Genomic DNA, 17,695 nt, shown 5'->3' on the forward strand with positions numbered 1-17,695 from the left:
CAATCTATCAGATCTAGGCCCTTATATCTATTTCTCACTTCCACTGTATAATCATAAGGGATTGGATTTAGGTCATACCTGAATGGTCTAGCGGTTTTCCCTACTTTCTTCAATTTAAGTCTGAATTTGGCAATAAGGAGTTCATGATCTGAGCCACAGTCAGCTCCTGGTCTGTTTTTGTTGACTGTATAGAGCTTCTCCATCTTTGGCTGCAAAGAATATAATCAATTTGATTTTGGTGTTGACCATCTGGTGATGTCCATGTGTAGAGTCTTCTCTTGTGTTGTTGGAAGAGGGTGTTTGCTACGACCAGTGCATTTTCTTGGCAAAACTCTATTAGTCTTTGCCCTACTTCATTCCCTATTCCAAGGCCAAATTTGCCTGTTACTCCAGGTGTTTCTTGACTTCCTACTTTTGCATTCCAGTCCCCTATAATGAAAAGGACATCTTTTTTGGGTGTTAGTTCTAAAAGGTCCTGTAAGTCTTCATAGAACCGTTCAACTTCAGCTTCTTCAGCGTTACTGGTTGGGGCATAGACTTGGATTACCGTGATATTGAATGGTTTGCCTTGGAAACGAACAGAGATCATTCTGTCGTTTTTGAGATTGCATCCAAGTACTGCATTTTGGACTCTTTTGTTGACCATGATGGCTACTCCATTTCTTCTGAGGGATTCCTGCCCACAGTAGTAGAGATAATGGTCATCTGAGTTAAATTCACCCATTCCAGTCCATTTTAGTTCGCTGATTTCTAGAATGTCGATGTTCACTCTTGCCATCTCCTGTTTGACCACTTCCAATTTGACTTGATTCATGGACGGGACATTCCAGGTTCCTATGCAATATTGCTCTTTACAGCATCAGACCTTGCTTCTATCACCAGTCACATCCACAGCTGGGTATTGTTTTTGCCTTGGCTCCATCCCTTCATTCTTTCTGGAGTTATTTCTCCACTGATCTCCAGTAACATATTGGGCACCTACTGACCTGGGGAGTACCTCTTTCAGTATCCTATCATTTTGCCTTTTAATACTGTTCATGGGGTTCTCAAGGCAAGAATACTGAAGTGGTTTGCCATTCCCTTCTCCAGCGGAACACATTCTGTCAGACCTCTTCACCATGACCTGCCCGTCCTGGGTGGCCCCATGGGCATGGCTTAGTTTCATTGAGTTAGACAAGGCTGTGGTCCTAGTGTGATTAGATTGACTAGTTTTCTGTGATTATGGTTTCAGTGTGTTTGCCCTCTGATGCCCTCTTGCAACACCTACCGTCTTACTTGGGTTTCTCTTACCTTGGACGTGGGGTATCTCTTCATGGCTACTCCAGCAAAGCGCAGCCGCTGCTGTTTACCTTGGAGGAGGTGTATCTCCTCACTGCTGCCCCTCCTGACCTTGAAGGTGGAATAGCTCCTCTAGGCCCTCCTGTGCCAGAGCAGCCACTGCTCCTTGGACGTGGGGTTGCTCCTCCCGGCCACTGCCCCTGGCAAGTCATGGAAAGCGATCAAGTGGAGAAACACGTATACCAATCTTTTCAAGTTTTGGTGTGAAAGAGAATTGAAAATTGGGGTAGTAGGAAGAGAAAGTGGGAGCATACAATAGAAGTGGAGTTAAATGTAAGTTGAAGGGGATAATCCAGAAGAAAGAAAATTGTGATTCAGGAGATTTAGAAAAGAATAATAACAAGAGTAGAATCCCTGAAGAGACTAAGAAGATGAAATTCAATGAAAAAGTAAAGTGGTTGGCCTTCGATGACTGGCACCTGTCCCACACATTAACAGAAGTAAGGTTGAATACATCATTCATTACATAATTTGTGGGGACCAGTGCAAAATGACAATGTGGGCTCTCTTGTTCAAAAATTTCAGACTGCAGCAGAAGAGGATTAATCCAATCACAGAGTCCTTCTAAGTCCGGGGCCCCTGAGACTGCACAATTTATATAGAGCATGTGATGATGACGGAGGTAGACCGCTCTCTGCGCGAGTCCATTCTCCTTTTTTGGGGTCTCAATTGACCCATGGGAGAGTTAGAGTAGATAACTAAGAACATTTCCCACTTCACCCTTCTACAAGCTGGGAAGTCACGGCCAAGGCGTAAGAACAAAGTCTGTGCCTTTTTTTCAGTTCCAACCTAGCCGGATTTATGCCCAGACCTTTCTGGAAGGCCCCAAAAAGCGTCTGGTGACCATAGCAACTCACACCAAACTCTGGGGCCTTCCGTTCCGCCCACCGCTTCAGGAACGCGCTCTTTGATTGGCTCAGCAGGTCGACCAATGGCCGACAAAGCGGGCTATCTGCCCCGTGGTCAATGGCCGCAGGCTCGAAGCGGGGCGGGACGTGAGAGTGAGCGGGTGGGCCTGGGCGGCGCGGCGCCTGCGTGTTTCCGGCTCCGCTGCGGAAGGCGGAGGACTGGAGCCGTTGGACCGGACGCGATCCGAAGGGTCGGGGAGCGCGGGACGCCAGTGCGGAGCTCGGGTTTCGGAGCGTGGTTCGCAGCTGGCACGATGGGCGGGGAGCAGGAGGAAGATCGGTTCGACGGCATGTTGCTGGCCATGGCGCAGCAGCACGAGGGCGGCGTGCAGGAGGTAACGGCCCGCGCGGACTTGGCTGGGCCCGGCCTATCCGGGTGAAGGCCCCAGCCACGCTCTCTCCGTCCTTCTCTGCCTTCGAGAAGCCGAGATACACCCCTGGGCCTCGCGGGCTCTGGGATTCCCCTCCACATTCTTACTGCACTCGAGCTTCCGGTCTGGCCTAGTCGTACCAGGTCTTTCACTCGTACCAGGCCTGGTCCCCCCTGAGACCTCTCAGTAGTTTCTGCCTTTGCAGCTCCGGCGTCGCTGCACCCGCCTCCGGAAAAGCCCCAGAGTTTGGGGATTTACCCCCCTATACACCACCCCCCTCGCCCCCGCCACATGCTTTCGGCTCCGTTTCTTCGTTGGTGGCCGCCCCCGAAGAGCATCTCTTGGGATGAATCTTTCCAAACATTACGACTTGCCTGTACGGAGACTTGGAGCTAGCGAAAGAATGTGAGAGTGGGAGGCGATATTAACACGTGGTCTTTGAATGGGGGAACAGGAGGCCTATGTTCACGATTGTTCTACAGCGCAGCTATCAACTTGGGACCCTTCGACGTCTCCCAGCCTCAGTTTCTTTATTTGAGACACAGCTAGGAATCCTTATATTTCCTGAATTTGTAGGAGAGTAGTGTCTTGAAGGGAGGGACAGTGAGGAATTCTCAGTAACCAGGCTTGGGCAGTCAACAGGTATTTGTTCGAATGACTGATGTGTGCAGGAACATAATTTCCTGCATAGTGACCAGACCCAGTAACACAGAGTGAATAAAGGATAAGGACCAATTTAGAAGAGGTCCTGGAATTGTTTTGAACCATGGAAAAGTTCAAAAGGTAGAAAAGCCTGTCAAGGTCTGTCTTCTTATTAAAGACACTGAAGGAACTTGCCCAAGATCATCCAACAGGCTCCTGACCTGGAGGGGACCAGCATCCTTAGGCCAGTGTGTGCTTTCCACAGACCATTTCAGGTTCTGTGTCTCTCTGGGTATAAAAGTTTGGAGCTTTCCATTCTGGTTCTCATTCAGGTGGGTACCGGTGGTGACCAAGGACTCCTAAGCCCTTTGAGGTCGGAAGAATACTATTAATTTGAGGATGTGAAAGGCTCCCTCTCCCCGCCCCTCCCCAAATTGTTGACACAACTGGATTTGGAGTGTATTCATTTTTGAGCAAACTGAAAAAATTGTGTAGAAGCAGGAATTGAAACCATTGAGGTAAAATCTAGCATCGGATTTAGAACCACTCTCTTGGGCAAATAAAAGGGCTTAGTTGTAGATGCTAACCTTAGGTCACCACTAGATTGTTTCGTTCATCAGAATGTTTATTGAGCATGTCCTCGGAGTCAGGTCTGGTGCTGGGCGCTGAGGATGTTCATGGTGCATGCAATGTGGACTTCACTCTCCCGCAGAGTGTCTGTTGCTCTGGACCAGACACTGCTAGGGACCTCACCCCCTTTACTTCCTTTGGTTCTCACAGAGGATCCTCACGTATATCCCTGGAAATAGGTCCTGCTGCTGTTTGTCTTTTGTGGAGTTAAGAAACTTTCCTAAGGTCACAGAGCTCATGTCTATCAGCCTTGATACCCAGACTGATGTTCTTAAACCACTTGGCTACCCAGCCATAATTAGTTGGTCTGAGCTTTCTTTCAAATGGCTTCATTTGTTCCCTTTCTTCTAGCTCTGCCCTAGTAACTCAGCCAGTGCCACTCTGGATGGGTTTTTTACCATGTGAAGAGGAAAGGTGGGCCCCAAGTGTTTCAAACCCTAGATGCCCATATCCTCAGGCTGCCTCTAGCACCACAAAAAAATGTGAAGTATATATACACGTGCGCACAAGACAGTGAGAAATCTGGGACTTCCTGGTGGTCCAGTGGTTAAGAATCGGCCTGCCAGTGCAGAGGACATGGGTTCGATCCCTTGTCTGGGAAGGCCCCACGTGTCATGGAGTGCCTAAGGTTAAGCCTGTGTGCCACAGCTACTGAGTCCATGCCTGAGAGTCCATGCTCCCCAAGAGAAGCTGCTGCAGTGAGAAGCCTGTGCACCACAATGAAGAGCAGCCCTTGCTCACCACAGCTTGGAGAAAGCCTGTGTGTCAAAGACCCTGTGCAGCCAAAAATAAAAAAATGAGAAATCTGCCTTTCAGGTGATCTGGGTAAAGTTAGTTTAGGCTTCCTGGCAGGAGTGACAAAGCCTGGGCCTGTAGGGGGATGTGTCCTCAGTTGAGAGGCCGGGGGTGAAACAGTCTAGTCCCAGGTTCCCTCCTAGCCTAAGAGAGTTTGCTTCTGTGCAGTTGAAGGGCCCCCAATATGGCATCTCTCCAGCCTCTGTCTTTGTCTCCTTTCAGCTGGTGAACACTTTCTTCAGCTTCCTTCGACGCAAAACAGACTTCTTTGTTGGAGGAGAAGAAGGCATGGCAGAAAAGGTGAGTGATGGGGGCCAGTGTCCTTTGGGCAGCTCTGTTTCTCCAGAAAAGCTGACCTGGCCTTCTTTGGCATACTAATAACTGTTAGCAGAAGTAAAATGCCAGGGGCAAAGAGTCGGGGAAGGGAAGCAAGCCATCCTTTATTAAAGCCCCTCACCTCGCCAACTGCATTACCTACCCTGTTCCGCATGGTCCTTTAACTGTTTGAGGGGCAGGTGTTACTCTCCCCATTTACAAATGAGGAAATCTGTGTGAGTTATAGGAAAGCCAGGGTTGTCCAGATTCTTGAGCTGAGTTATGGGAGAGCCAGGGTTGAAACCAGAGTCTCTTGTAAAACTGCTTTCTGCCCCTTACACAACGCTTCTTGGTTCCTTTTCTCCATTGAGGAAAGTGAAAGCGTTAGTCTCTCAGTTGTGTCCAACTCTTTGTGACCCCATGGACTGTAGCCCTCGGGCTCTTCTGTAAATTCTCCAGGCGAGCATACTGGAGTGGGTAGCCATTCCCTTCTCCAGGGGATCTTCCCAACCCAGGGATTGAACCCCGGTCTCCTGCATTGCAGGCAGATTCTTTACTGTGTGAGCCACCAGGGAAGCCCAGGTTTTATCTAATTACCTCACTGAGAGATGAGAGTAGGCAAATGTTAGAAATTGAGCTTAAAAGACAGAGGTATAGGAAAACTCAAAGCCAGCCAATCCTAGTCTTCTTGGATTCTGTGACCCAAAGTTCAGGGTCATATTTGAGAATAGTGGTGGTGGTTTTTTTTTAAATTGTCTATGTCACATATATATATATGTATGTATCTTTTCTAGGTTCTTTTCTATTATAGGTTATTATAAGAAATTGAATATAGTCCCCTGTACTATACAGTAGGTCCTTGTTTTTTTGTTTTTTGTATTCTGTATATAGTAGTGTGTATCTGTTAATCCCGAATTCCCAGTTTACCCCCCCACACCTTGATAACCATAAGTTTATTTTCTATGTTTGTAAATCTAGTTCTGTTTTGTAAATAAATTCACTTGTATCATTTTTTTTTTAGATTGCACATATAAGTGATATCATACAATATTTGTCTTTCTCTGACTTACTTTACTCAGTATGATAATCTCCAGGTCCATCCATGTTGTTGCAAATGGTATTATTTCATTTTTTTAAATAGCTGAGTCATATTCCTCTGTGTGTGTGTGTGTGTGTGTGTGTGTACACCACGTCTTTGTGCATTCATCTGTCGTTGGACATTTAGATTGCTTTCATGTCTTAGCTATTGTAAGTAGTGCTGTTGTGAACATTGGAGTGCACATGTTTTTTCCAATTAGAGTTTTTGTCTTTTCTGGATACATGCCTAGGAGTGGGATGGCTGGATCATATGGTAGCTCTACTTTTAGTTTTCTAAGGAACCCCCATACTGTTCTTCACGGTGGCTGCGCCAGTTTACGTTTGCATCAACAGTGTTGGAGGGTTCCCTTTTCTCCACATCCTCTCCAGCATTTATTGTAGGCTTTTTGATGGTAGCCATTCTGACTGCTGTTAGGTGATCCCTGAGGATTGTGCTTTATGGTACAGGTTCCGAGAGTCTGAATGTCTTCTGATTCCCTAGGTTGTAATTATATTTTTGAAGATTCATAAATAATGAAGAAGATGTCATTTCACTGAACTGTGAAAACTGACAGTTGTTTTCAGTTAAACAGGAGACATAATAACCAAAAGGAGACATTTTACAAACTGCTTTCTATGGCCTCAGAGTTCTAACCAGCTGAAATGCTTGATAATATGCCTCATCTGAGGCTACTCTGTAGTAAGGACACGGTCCTGGAGTAGGAGTCCTGGGTTCTTGGTCTAGTTGTGGGCCTGGCTGATTTCCCACCAATTCTCTGGTCCTTTTCATCTTCACACCCGTCAAGCAGAAGCAGGTGGACTCACTGACCTTTAGGACCCTTTCTGGCTCAAATATGCTTTCTGTATTAGTGCTAGCACCTCCTGTTTTCTTGTGGGCCAGACTTCACCATAAAATATCAGCATTCATTCATTTAATTAATATGTATAAGACTGTGAGGAAGTGGTGGGTGTTTGGGTAGAAGTCCTAGGAGCATAAAATGGTGACTAACCTAGGTTGAGCACTCAGGGAGGACGCTGAGGAAGAGCTGCCTGCGGTATGCGGGTTGAGTGAGGTAGCAGGCAGAAGGGAGAGAGATGAACAACATTGAGCAGTGCTGTCTCGGGCGTATCACAAGGATGATGGTAGCTGTTCTGTATTGGACGTCTGCTGGTTCCTCTGTTATGCTCCTTGCCTCTTTGTTCCCTTAGTCAGCTCTTTCCCAAGAGGTTGGTTGGACTCTCAGGCAGGCAGAAATCTATCCAGCCCTCCCAACTGGTCTCCAGTTGTAACACCAGTAACTCCTTTGTGTTGACCTGCTGTGCACCGGGCTACCAGATGAATCCTTTCCAAGTGTGTTGGTTGAGAGCATGTTCTCCGGAGCTAGGCAGATGTGGCTGAATCCTGGTGTGCCCCTCTCCCTGCTTGACAGCTGCTTTGGATGAATCACATTCTGAGCCTCATTCCCCTCTGCCGCCCCTGGAAGAGGGGATAATCTTTCTCTCACAAGGCTATTGTGAGGATAAAAAGAGAGGGTTAAATATGCACTGTATTGCCTCCTAAAATCCAAAAGAATTCTAATCCCAAAACACATCTGGCCCCAATAGGTTCAAAAAAGGGACTGTGAACTTGAATTCTTGGGCTTCCCTGGTGGCTCAGACGATAAATAATCTGCCTGCAATGCAGGACACCCTGGGTTGGATCCCTGGTCTGGAAGATCCCTCAGAAAAGGGAATCACTACCCACTACCTCCAGTATTCTTGCCTGGAGAATTCCATGGACAGAGGAACCTGGCGGGTTACAGTCCATGGGATTGCAGAGAGTCAGACACCACTGAGTGACTAACACTTTCACAGTGCATATACTGTATATAATATACTCTACTCCAGTCCAGGGGTCAGGAGCAGCATAATGTAATGAAACATTGATATTTCTGCAGAGAAGTGTATATCCATGTTTATGCCAAGATAGGAAGACTGTAAATACCTTCATGCTTCAAACTTAGAGAAACACAAAAACACTAGTTTTTATAGCTTTTGAAGCTAGGCGTTATGGATTTGCATAAAGGCCATAATGATCAAATCAATATGTTATTGACATAGGAAGAGACAAATAGACTAGTGAAACAGGGAACCCAGAAAAAGTCTAACTTTAAGATGTGTCCAGTATGGCAATTCAGTTCATAGGCAAAGGATGATCTAATAAGTTGTGCTATTACAACTGGCTCTTTGTAAAGCACCAAAAGTGTAAAACCATCTGTTTCTTTCATATGTGCATGCTTGCTAAGTCACTTCATTTGTGTCCAACTCTTTGCGACCCTATGGACTGTAGTCTGCTAGGCTCCTCTGTCCATGGGATTCTCCAGGCACCAATGCTGGGGTGGGTTGCCATGCCCTCCTCCAAGGGATCTTCTTGGCTCAGAGATAGAACCTGTGTGTCTTACGTCTCCTGTATTGCCAACTAGTGCCACCTGGGAAGCCTGTTGTACTCGTATCTAAAAATAAATTGGCAGATCAAGAAGAGCTTAGTAAGGAAAGCTAGGAAACTGTATAACCTTGTGTGGAAGAGACCTAGCAAGGATAGAAACCTGGAAGCTATAGAATAAAAGATAGCTGTCTGTCTCTTCAGATATAGAAAATGTGGCAGAAGAGATGCAATGACATAGAGTCATTTGAAAAACCATAGATCTGGGGAAAATGCAATGCAGAGGACAGATAAAATTTAGGAGTCAGTTTAATATGCAGGAACTCTTGTAAGTTGACAAAAAAAGGATAAATGGAAAAATGGGCCATTCCACGAGGAGCATATGAAAAGATGCTTACATTCAGTAGTAATCGAGGAAATGTAGATGAGCTAAACAGTAAGATGCCCTTTTTTTCTGGTCAAACTGACAAAAATATATATTTTTAATTGCTTACAGGGATGTGGGGAAAAAAAGGGTACTCTTCAGACATTGCTGGTAAAAGTGAATTATAGTTCTTTTTTGTTATAAAAGATGCTCAATATCACTTGTCATTAAAGAAAGGCAAATAAAAACCACAGTGAAATGTTGTCACCTCACACTCACTAGGATGGATTCTGTTGGAAACCCCCAGAAACACCAAGTGTTGGATAAGGTTGTAGAGAAATTGGGACTTGTGTGCACTACCAGTGGGAATTTAAAATAGTGCAGCTGCTGTGGAAACGGTATGGCAGTGCCTCAGAAAATTGAAAAACAGAGCTACCATGTGATCTAGCAATCCCATTACCCCCTGAAATCGGAGGCAAGATCTCTTTTTTTTTTTAAATTTTTGGCTGTGCTGGGTCTTAATTACTGCGTGGACTTTCCTCTCGTTCGGCGAGTGGGGGCTACTCTCTAGTTGTTGAGCATGGGCTTCTCGTAGTGGGGCCTTTTCTTTCTGCGGAGCGTGGTCTCTAGGACAAGTGGGCTTCAATAGTTGCAGCACGTGGGCTCAGTAATTGCAGTGCCTAGGCTCTGGCGCCCAGGCTCAGTGGTTGTGGTGCATGGCCTGAGTTGCTACGCAGCATGTGGGATCTTCTTGGATCAGGGGTCAAACCTGTGTCTCCTGCATTGGCAGGTGGGTTCTTTACCACTGAGCCAGCAAGGAAGCCCTGGAAGCAGGATCTTGAAGAGAGATTTGCACACCCATAGCAGCACTGTTCAAAAGAGCCGAAAACTGGAAGCAGTCCAAGCATTCATTGATAGATGAATCAACAAAATGTCATATATCCATGTAGTATAATATTTGGGCTTCCCCGATGGCTCAGCAGGTAAAGAATCTGCAGGAGACACAGGAGATGCAGGTTCAATCCCTGGGTCAGGAAGATCCCCTGGAGGAGGAAGTGGCAACCCACTCCAGTGTTCCTGCCTGGAAAATTCCAAGGACAGAGGAGTCTGGCAGGCTACAGTCCATGGAGTTGCAGAGTCGGGCATGACTGAGCACACACATACATACATATTATTCAGCCTCCTAAAGGAAGACAGACAAGAGCACATACTGAGTCCATTTATATGAAGTTCTAGAACAGGAATGGGTCTTCTCCCTTAGACCTGTTCCCCCCACTCCATGGTCAGGTCCAGGACCTCGTGCCTTTGGGTTTAGCTTAAATATCTCTCAAGAGTCTTCCTTGGCCAGTCTGGTGGGACCCACTCTTTACTCTCCTGTCACCCAGGCTAGGTCAGGGAAAGCTGTGTTCAGGTATGCCCACCGAACACTCTGGGGGCCTCCCAGCCCTCCTCACCCGTTCCTCACTCTGCTGGGCTCTGGTTCCCAAAGACATGTCCAGTGACAGAAGCTTGACTCTGACAGCCTGCCAGTTGGCACCCTGAGTAATCTCGTGGGGGTCTCTGCGTGGGCCCGGGCCCGGGTAAAGCTGGTGGGGGGTCAGAGGCTGCCGTGACTGGCCTTGACTCTGACTGGTGGTTCAGCTCTGGCCTCATCTGCCCTCCAGGAGCTGGGAAGGAACAGGACGAATGGGACGTGGTTCACTGGAGCTGGGAGAGGGGGCGGCCCGCTGCTGCCTCCCTTGGCCACTGGTTAGCAGATGGCCTGAGTTCAAGGTCTCCCTGATTAGAGTGGAACAGCCTCTGCTGGCGCAATTGGGCCATGACCAACCCCTTCTGTTGACAGCACAGTGGCCTTCAGGTGGCTCATTTCTTTCTTAGACACACCTCATTTTGCTAACCCATCTGGTTTTGGGGTGCCTTTGGTGCCCTTTAGCCTCGAAGAGTGTGGAGCTACTGTAATGTGGCATGAAGTTGGAGGTTTGAGGGTAACAGGAAGCATTGGCACCCAGTGAATGAGAGGCCACAGGGCATTTGGCAGAACCCTAGGCCTAGGAGCCCATGGCTGACTTCGGTGACTCTGGCCCCACGTGGTTCCCCTCAACTCTTGCAGATCCATTTCCCTCTAGCTCTGGCTCAGAGATTCTTGAAAGATGGTTTGTTGACCACTGATCATGTGGGCGGGTGTCCTGTGAGGGCTCCTCCAGGTGTGTGGGTTGACACAGAATTGGGTTTCTTAAGTTGGATAAATTCCTGAGTCTGCCAAAGGAAAAGAGGTGAAATTGAACAGACACTTGAGCTGGTCCTGGAGGATAAGAAGCTGTTTGTGAGGTGACCTGAGAGTAGAGGCAAGGATATTCTAGGCAAAGAGCAGCTATGTAAGACTGCTTTTAGAAATAATACGATAAAAGCACAGAGAGATGACCTCAGGGTCGCGCAGGCAGAAGGAGTAGGCCGGGATCTCAGATGTAGGTGTGACTCAAGTATGCATGAGAATTGGCCAGGAGGGCCTGTCAAAAGTGCAAATTGCTGGGCCACACCCCTGGGATTTCTGATTCAGTAGGCCTGGAGTAGAGCCTGAGAGTCAGCATTTCTAACAAATTCTGGGTGATGCCAACATATTCTAGGGATCAGGGAACCACACTTCAGGAGTTTCTGATGTAAAACATGAGGTGTAACCATTCTTCCTGTCATTATCTTCATAGCAGAGAAGATGCTTCTCCACCAGTTGACCCTGGGTTAGCCTCCACCAGGCAGAGGGTGTTGGGAAGCCAGCAGTTCATGTGCAGTTGGTTTGTGGCTAGGACTGTGCCAATCTCTTGACAAGTGTCATATGCAGTCTTCGTGACAGCTGATGAAACTGAGGCTTAGAAAGGTCAAAGTTGTTTCCTTGTCCAAGGCTACAGAGCCAGACCCTGTGGTAACAGTATTGGGGTCGCTTTTGGGCCACAGAGGCAGGCAGCTAGCACGAAGCAGGTTAAAAGCATCCTAGGAAGGCGTCGTGGGAGAGGATGGATTTGAAATTAATAGCTTACAGGCCGAGGGGAGGAAGACGCTGACCTTTTCCCTCCAGAACGCTCTTTCTGGCCTGAGAGCTGAGGAAAAGCTTCTCAGAGGGGCTGAGGCTGGAGTTCTCCTGACAGCTTCACTCTGCTATGAAGGACTTTCAAAGCGCTTATCATTTGGTCTGCCTGACATTCCTGCGAGGTAGGGACTCACCCTTGCTGATAAGGACTCTGAAGCTTCCCAGGGATCTTCCCAACCCAGGGATCGAACCTGCATCCCTTACAGTGGCAGGTGGATTGTTTAACCACTGAGCCACCAGGGAAGCCCATTAACACCATTAATAGGTTAAGTAATTTGCCAAAAATAAAATAGCTAGTGTGTGACAAAGCCTGGATTAGAATGCAGGTTGTCCAACTTCAGTGTTGGGTCTTATTCCCTGGACTGCCTTTTTTTTTTAAGTGATTGCTATTTATTGAAGCAGATACTTTGCAGGTATTTTCATTACAACTCAATGAGATAGATGTGTATTAAATCCCATTTTAAAGATGTGGAAACTGAGGTTCTAAGTGCAGTGCCTTGCCCAGGCACTCAGAGATGGGACTGGCTTCATGTCTTGGAACGTGTCTTCTCCCTCGATGCCTCTTAGCCTTCTCTTCCTTCCTCAGCTTATCACACAGACCTTCAACCACCACAACCAGCTGGCACAGAAGGCCCGGCGGGAGAAGCGAGCTCGGCAGGAGACTGAGCGGCGGGAGAAGGCGGAGCGGGCAGCCAGGTTGGCCAAGGAGGCCAAGGCAGAGACCTCCGGGCCCCAGATCAAGGAACTGACTGATGAGGAGGCTGAGAGGCTACAGCTGGAAATTGACCAGGTAGGAATGGGCTTCCCTCCCCTGCCCCCTGACCCCCATGGACACTAGAAGTGGGGCCCCTCTTGCCAGCTGTTTTCCCGTTTGCCACAGAAAAAGGATGCTGAGAATCAGGAGGCCCAGCTCAAGAATGGCAGTCTTGGCTCACCAGGGAAGCAGGTGAGATGGACTGGAGGGGTTTGGGAACTTCTGGAGCTCTTGACCCACTCCCTTTCTCTGGAAAGCCCACCCCACCGTTCCCTTAGCTTTGGGAATCCTCCTCATACTCCAGGATCCCACATTGGACCAAAGGGGGTTAAAAAAAAGACTCCAAAGCTTACTGGCTTAATTTAAGCCTTGGCAGGAAAGCCAGAGAGACAGAGATGGGCAGCGCTGCATGGACACCATGAGGGTGGGCTCGGGTCTGCGGTGGGTTTCTCTGACACACCCAGGGCATGTTCTCCTCAGGGCTCCTCCTGCTTCCACGGAATCCTTGGGGGCATTCCTTTAGCTCTTCAGAAGTTCTAGTCTGAGGCTGGGTCCCCACCTTCCGGACAGGGAAGAACGAAGCTGACCATTTGGCAGGCTGGTTTTCCTTTAGAGCAGCTCTGCTGGCGGCCGCCTGCTGACCTGCTCTGGGCTGGGCTTCCTTCCAGGTCCCTTGGCTGGGTCCCCGGGGTCTGTCTCTGACTGCCACCTCCCCTCAGCTGCCCCACACTCTCCCCATCTGAGCCCCTCTCAGCAGAGCTGGCAGAGAGCCAGACAGGTTTTACCTCTGCCTCGCAGTGGGCCGTGGGCTGTGCAGGGACCTGGTCTGCTGTGTTGTCTGTGGCTGTATGTGCCGTGCCAGCCAGTGGGGTTCAGTCTGGGTCTGTCAGGGAAGTAGCTGAGCTCCTCAATTGTGAGCAGGAGGCCGAGGAGGAGGAGGAGGAGGAGGATGAGAAGGACAAAGGGAAACTGAAGCCCAACCTCGGCAATGGGGCGGACCTGCCCAGTTACCGCTGGACCCAGACCCTGTCGGAGCTGGATGTGAGTGCGGGGGCTGGGGCGTCAGGGAGGGTGCTGGCCTGGGGTGCCCCCTGACTGCTCCTGCCCTGTGCAGCTGGCCGTGCCCTTCCGTGTGAACTTCCGGCTGAAGGGGAAGGACGTGGTGGTGGACATCCAGCGGCGGCATCTCCGGGTGGGGCTCAAGGGACAGCCAGCGATCGTGGACGGGGAACTCTACAACGAGGTGAAGGTGGAGGAGAGCTCGTGGCTCATCGAGGACGGCAAGGTGGTGACGGTGCATCTGGAGAAGGTGTGAAAGGCCCCGCCCCCTACCCTCTGTCCTGATTGGCTGTTTCTGAACTTGGGGGCCCTGCTGGGCATATCTTATTTCATCCCCACAATAAGACTTTGATAGTAGGTCTGTCACATTTTAGAATCAGAAAAAGGGCAGCCCAAGAGATCTGCCCAACTTTTGCTCTAGAAGAGGGTAGAGTTAAGGATCAGGGTTGTCTTTAGTACCAAAGCCTTTTCCTTTCCCTTAGGTTTTTGTTGTTGTTCTACCAGCTTATTCGTACCAGCCCATCTCCCTCCACCCTCATGCACGCATGCTCAGTCATGTAACCCCATGGACTGCAGCCCGCCAGGTTCCTCTGTCTATGGACTTTTCCAGGCAAGAATACAGCGATGGGTTGCCATTTCTTTCTCCAGGTCCATTAGGTTTTTTTCTGGTTTTTATTTTGGGTCTGAATTTTTATTATGGGTCTTAGTTGCCATGTGCGGGATCTTCCTTGTGGCATGTGGGATCTTTAGTTGCAGCACATTGGACCTAGTTCCCTGACCAGGGATCGAACCTGGGCCCCCTGCCTTGGGAGTTCAGAGTCTTAACCACTGGACCCACCAGGGAAGTCCCTCCATTAGGTTTGTATCAATACAAGCATTCAGTTCAGCAAATACTTGAACACCTACTCATGCCAGAGACTGTTCTAAGTGCTGGAGGGAAAACAGTGAACCAGACGTAGAAAGCTATGCCCCTCCGGAAGCCCACGTTCTCCCCTCTCAGAGAACTGGGATGCAGACCCCAGTAAGTGAACATGGGCTCTGTGAAGCGCCAGGGTCCAAGGAAAGAGTCCCATGGCATGTACTGCCTGGCCCAGCCTACCTGACCCCCTTGGCTGCCGCTCACACACCCCTCTGTGCCCTTGCCCTTGCGTTTCCTCCCACCTGGAATGTCCTTCCCTGCTTTTTAACGTGGTTCACGCGTGTCGTTTAAGGCCCAGCCCTGTGTGTCATCTGAACCTCTCCCTCCACCTGGATGAGTATCTCCCTCTGTACTTTATTCTTTCCGTTATCATGCTGACTGTCTCCGTGTCTGTCTCCCCCAGCCACCGGGGAGGGCAGAGGTCTTGCCTGTCTGCCCCTAGGTCCCAGTTCAGGCCTCGTAAGTCCCTGATGCAGGATGTGGCTGGGAGAGAGTTTGGTTCTGGAAGAGCTGGGGGGTGGTCACCAGGGTCCAGAGTGAGCCGCCACCCGTCCCCGGGTGGCCCTCCTCTTCCTCTCAGATTAACAAGATGGAGTGGTGGAGCCGCTTGGTATCCAGTGACCCCGAGATCAATACTAAGAAGATAAACCCCGAGAACTCCAAGGTGAGCCCAGGCTGCTTGGAGGAGCTGCGGTCGGGAGGTTTGGGGCCTGGGTGGCCCCAGGCCTTCACCCACCCTGTCACTGTCTGCCCCCAGCTGTCAGACCTGGACAGTGAGACCCGTAGCATGGTGGAGAAGATGATGTACGACCAGAGACAGAAGTCCATGGGGCTGCCTACCTCCGATGAGCAGAAGAAACAGGAGATTCTGAAGAAGTGAGCGATGCAGAGATGGGGGTTTGGGGGAGGTGTCTACGGCTGGGACCTGGGTGACAGTGGCAAGTGTTTACTGAGCAGAACACAGGAGCTGCCCCGCCCCTTCCAGGATGAGCCAGCCAAGTTTATGGCTTTATAGCCTTGGCTTGCCTCCCCTAATCACTTACTGAGGTCATCTTGAGGGCAAGGCCACCACAGGATAGGAAAGGGTAACAGGCGGTCACAGTCACCAACAGAAAAAGCAGTGCCGGTGTTGGCACCTCAGCATCCAGCCTTGGGGAGACCTTGGGGGCCCCACTCCTGTCTGGCGTGGCTCCGGGTTGCTGAGAGTTGTAAACAGATGAGACCTCATGTTGGGGGCTGAGAGAAAGGGACAAATTTAGGGAGACGGGTGGCCTGTCTCACCTTCCTGCTTTGTCTCTGCAGGTTCATGGATCAGCATCCAGAGATGGACTTTTCCAAGGCCAGATTCAACTAGCCCCTGTGTTTGCTCCCCTGAACTCTCCAGGCCGAGCTCCCGGCTCCCCACTTTCCTCTCCCACCCTCCCTGGGACTGGTGGGCCGCAGGGCCAGGGCAGGCACGGGGCTGGCTGGTACACACAGGTCCCAGGCCATCATGGGAGAAGGGCTGGGGCCTTGGGGGGGGGTCTTGTCCTCCCCAGCTGGCCTGCTGTTACACATTAAAACCATTTACCCAATTCCACTCACGTCATCTCTTCCCTCTGGCCTTTCTCTGGGGTTCAGGCCTCTTAGGACTGCTGCCGTGACCTGGGGGCTTGACTGCTCACCCAGGCTCTGCTGTGTGATCTAGGGCAAGTCTTTGCCTCTCCCTGAGCTCAGTTTCTCATTACTTAAATAGAGGATTCCGACAAGGCTTTTAGTCTGTGTATGATTTTGAACAAAAGGGGTTGGTTATAGGCACCAAACAATGTCAGATTCTCCAAGGGGCCCATGACTCAGCAGCACTTAAGACTAGCCTGACTTGATTTCCGTTTTCATCTCTGAGACAATTTCCCACTGCACTGGGTCTGTCCTCAAGTCCTGGAGCAAGTGTTTCTAAAACTATACACTACTTCCCAGAGGCAGAGAGCAAGCAGCAAAGCCTAGGGGCACTGCCTAGGCTTCAGATGGGCTTTGTGTGTGGTGGGGATCTGGCTGGGAAGGCAGGGGGAAGCCCAACGGAGCCTGTTGTGTGTCTTTGACCTGGACCCTTGCAGATTTTAGGGCTTCTCAGGAGTGAGCCACTGAGGCTGGAGAGGTGTTCTCTTTTGCCCCAGTCCAGCCACCAGAGCTGACCCTTGCCCCGCTTTGGCAGGAAGTACAGGTCACAGTGCAGAGTGCCATAGAGGTTATGGTAACAAGACGAATGGGTTCACTTGCCCAGGGTGCTATGCCCTATGAGCCACGGGTGACTCCTGAATTTCTGGGACACAGCGTATGTGTCCTTTTGGCATCTCAGAATAGCTTGTTAAAGACTTCAGCTGTGCAGTATTTGGCTTTGTCTGTTTATCAAACTTACCCCTTTTTCTGGGAATGCCAGTAGTGGTTCCCAAGGCTGAGCTTAGATAATGGGGCTCAAAAAAACTTTGGCCCCAGAGGCCCATTTTCTAAGCTCTCAGATTGCTTCTTGGCAGGAAAACTGTGACAAACCTAGACAGTGTATTAAGGAGCAGAGGCATCACTTTGCTGACAAAGGTCCGTATAGTCAAGGCCATGTTCTTTCCAGTAGTCATGTATGGATGTGAGAGGGGCACCATAACAAAGGCAGAGAACCAAACTTAGGTGCTGGAAACAACCCTTGAGAGGTCCCTTGGAAAGCAAGGAGATCAAAACAGTCAATCTTAAGGGAAATCAACCCTGAATATTCTCTGGAAGGACTGATGCTGAAGCTGCAATACTATGGCCAGCTGATGTAAACAGCTGACTCACTGGAAAAGACCCTGATGCTGGGAAAGATTGAGGGCAGGAGGAGAAGGGGACAACATGGATGGTGTCACCGATGCAATGGACATGAACTTGGGCAAACTGGGAGATGGTGAGGAACAGTGAGGCCTGTCGTGCTGCAGTCCGGGGTGGCAAACAGTCGGACACACTGAACAACAATAAGGGCCAAGGCTAAGGTGGAGGGGCTGTAGCATGACTC

At 49.6% G+C, this 17,695-nt stretch overlaps 1 protein-coding gene and 1 non-coding gene across 2 annotated transcripts; one reads left to right on the plus strand and one right to left on the minus strand.

Annotated features, from left to right (window-relative positions):
• Positions 2,366–16,259, plus strand: NUDC (nuclear distribution C, dynein complex regulator). Its single transcript, XM_005676796.3, has 9 exons — positions 2,366–2,581; positions 4,907–4,984; positions 12,531–12,734; positions 12,825–12,890; positions 13,620–13,739; positions 13,813–14,007; positions 15,257–15,340; positions 15,434–15,552; positions 15,979–16,259. The coding sequence occupies exons 1-9, from the start codon at positions 2,501–2,503 to the stop codon at positions 16,028–16,030; spliced, it is 999 nt and encodes a 332-aa protein (XP_005676853.2). The 5' UTR covers positions 2,366–2,500; the 3' UTR covers positions 16,031–16,259.
• TRNAG-CCC lies at positions 14,528–14,601 on the minus strand. The gene has a single exon. It is a non-coding gene; the product is annotated as a tRNA-Gly (tRNA).

The sequence above is a fragment of the Capra hircus genome, chromosome 2 (assembly GCF_001704415.2).
Source record: "Capra hircus breed San Clemente chromosome 2, ASM170441v1, whole genome shotgun sequence".
NCBI lineage: Eukaryota > Metazoa > Chordata > Mammalia > Artiodactyla > Bovidae > Capra > Capra hircus.